Genomic DNA, 1,157 nt, shown 5'->3' on the forward strand with positions numbered 1-1,157 from the left:
TAAGTGACATCATGATGTGAAATAACATTCCTTATAGTAGTCACCCTTTACATTCATGGGCTCAATTAATATAAAGTTCTAAAAAAAAATCCTATTTCATGATGCTTATGAATATATTAGCAATAGATCCTTTGATGTAATTATTTCATCAATTATTTAGTTTTACCAATGCTACTAATTTAGCTATCAGCTACTTCATTTATCTTACATATGGTTCATGAGAAATTTCTTCCCCTGAATTTGGTGTGAAGTAGTTTCTATACCCTAAAATTGATATGAACCACATTCTCCACTGACAGGGGAAGACGGGAAATCTTTAAAATGGGATAAATTATCCTGTCTCCACCAGCCAAAGCAATTGCTCCTCCTTGGCACTGACCATCGGCACCTACCTTTAAGATGTGATCCCAGACCTTCTTGTCTTTCTTCTTCTTTGTTAACCCTTTGTCTCGTGCAAACTGTTCCCACTTGGTTAGCGCTTTCTCCTTGGGAACGGGCTTTTCACGTGGAAGACTGGGTGTGGGGATGAAGGATTTATTAGAATAAACACACCAAAAATTATGTGCATTCTCAGGAAAAATGGTTTTATTCATTAATTTTCCAAAGGTTGCCTAAAATTTAAAATGACTCAAACCAAGTAGCTACACAAACCTTCTATTCACTAGCACATTTATGCTTTTCGTCACACCACAAAATTTAAGGATATTCCTTAAAAATTATATCATGACAACATATTTCAGTATATCAAAGCACCTGTAATGAAACTACCTGAGAAAGATAATCTCGCAAGATGAAGCAATCACCCAATATAAAATCAGTTCTAAGTGATTCTGGGAAAATTTTAATGGTTTTGCATACAAGTGCATAAAAAAAAATTACAAATACCCCTTTACAAATAAACTTACACTGTGGTGGGTTTGGGGAGACTGACAAAAACTGCATTGTCTTCTGTGTGTGATGGAAGGTCCCAGATTTTGCTCATGAGAGCCTGGACACCATCTCGGGCCAGACTTTGAAGATAGTCAGGTCTTGTGTCTGGGTTACTGCAAAGGAATGAAGACTTGTATAATCATATACACATTCATACACACTAGCACACATGCATTCACAAAATTATTAGCAGAGTAATTCATCAATGACCTATGCTACCTTCCCAG

The 1,157-nt window shown here is 36.2% G+C and overlaps 1 protein-coding gene across 1 annotated transcript in view; it reads right to left on the reverse strand.

Annotated features, from left to right (window-relative positions):
- LOC119592222 (ribosome biogenesis regulatory protein homolog) overlaps positions 1 to 1,157 on the reverse strand; it is a gene marked incomplete at its 3' end in the record, with an annotated part of 5,851 nt that overhangs the window by 2,342 nt on the left and 2,352 nt on the right. The window contains 2 exon segments of the mRNA XM_037941053.1: positions 393 to 513; positions 906 to 1,043. Of these exon segments, the coding sequence (XP_037796981.1) occupies positions 393 to 513; positions 906 to 1,043 (259 nt within the window).

The sequence above is a fragment of the Penaeus monodon genome, chromosome 29 (genome assembly GCF_015228065.2).
Source record: "Penaeus monodon isolate SGIC_2016 chromosome 29, NSTDA_Pmon_1, whole genome shotgun sequence".
Classification (NCBI taxonomy): domain Eukaryota; kingdom Metazoa; phylum Arthropoda; class Malacostraca; order Decapoda; family Penaeidae; genus Penaeus; species Penaeus monodon.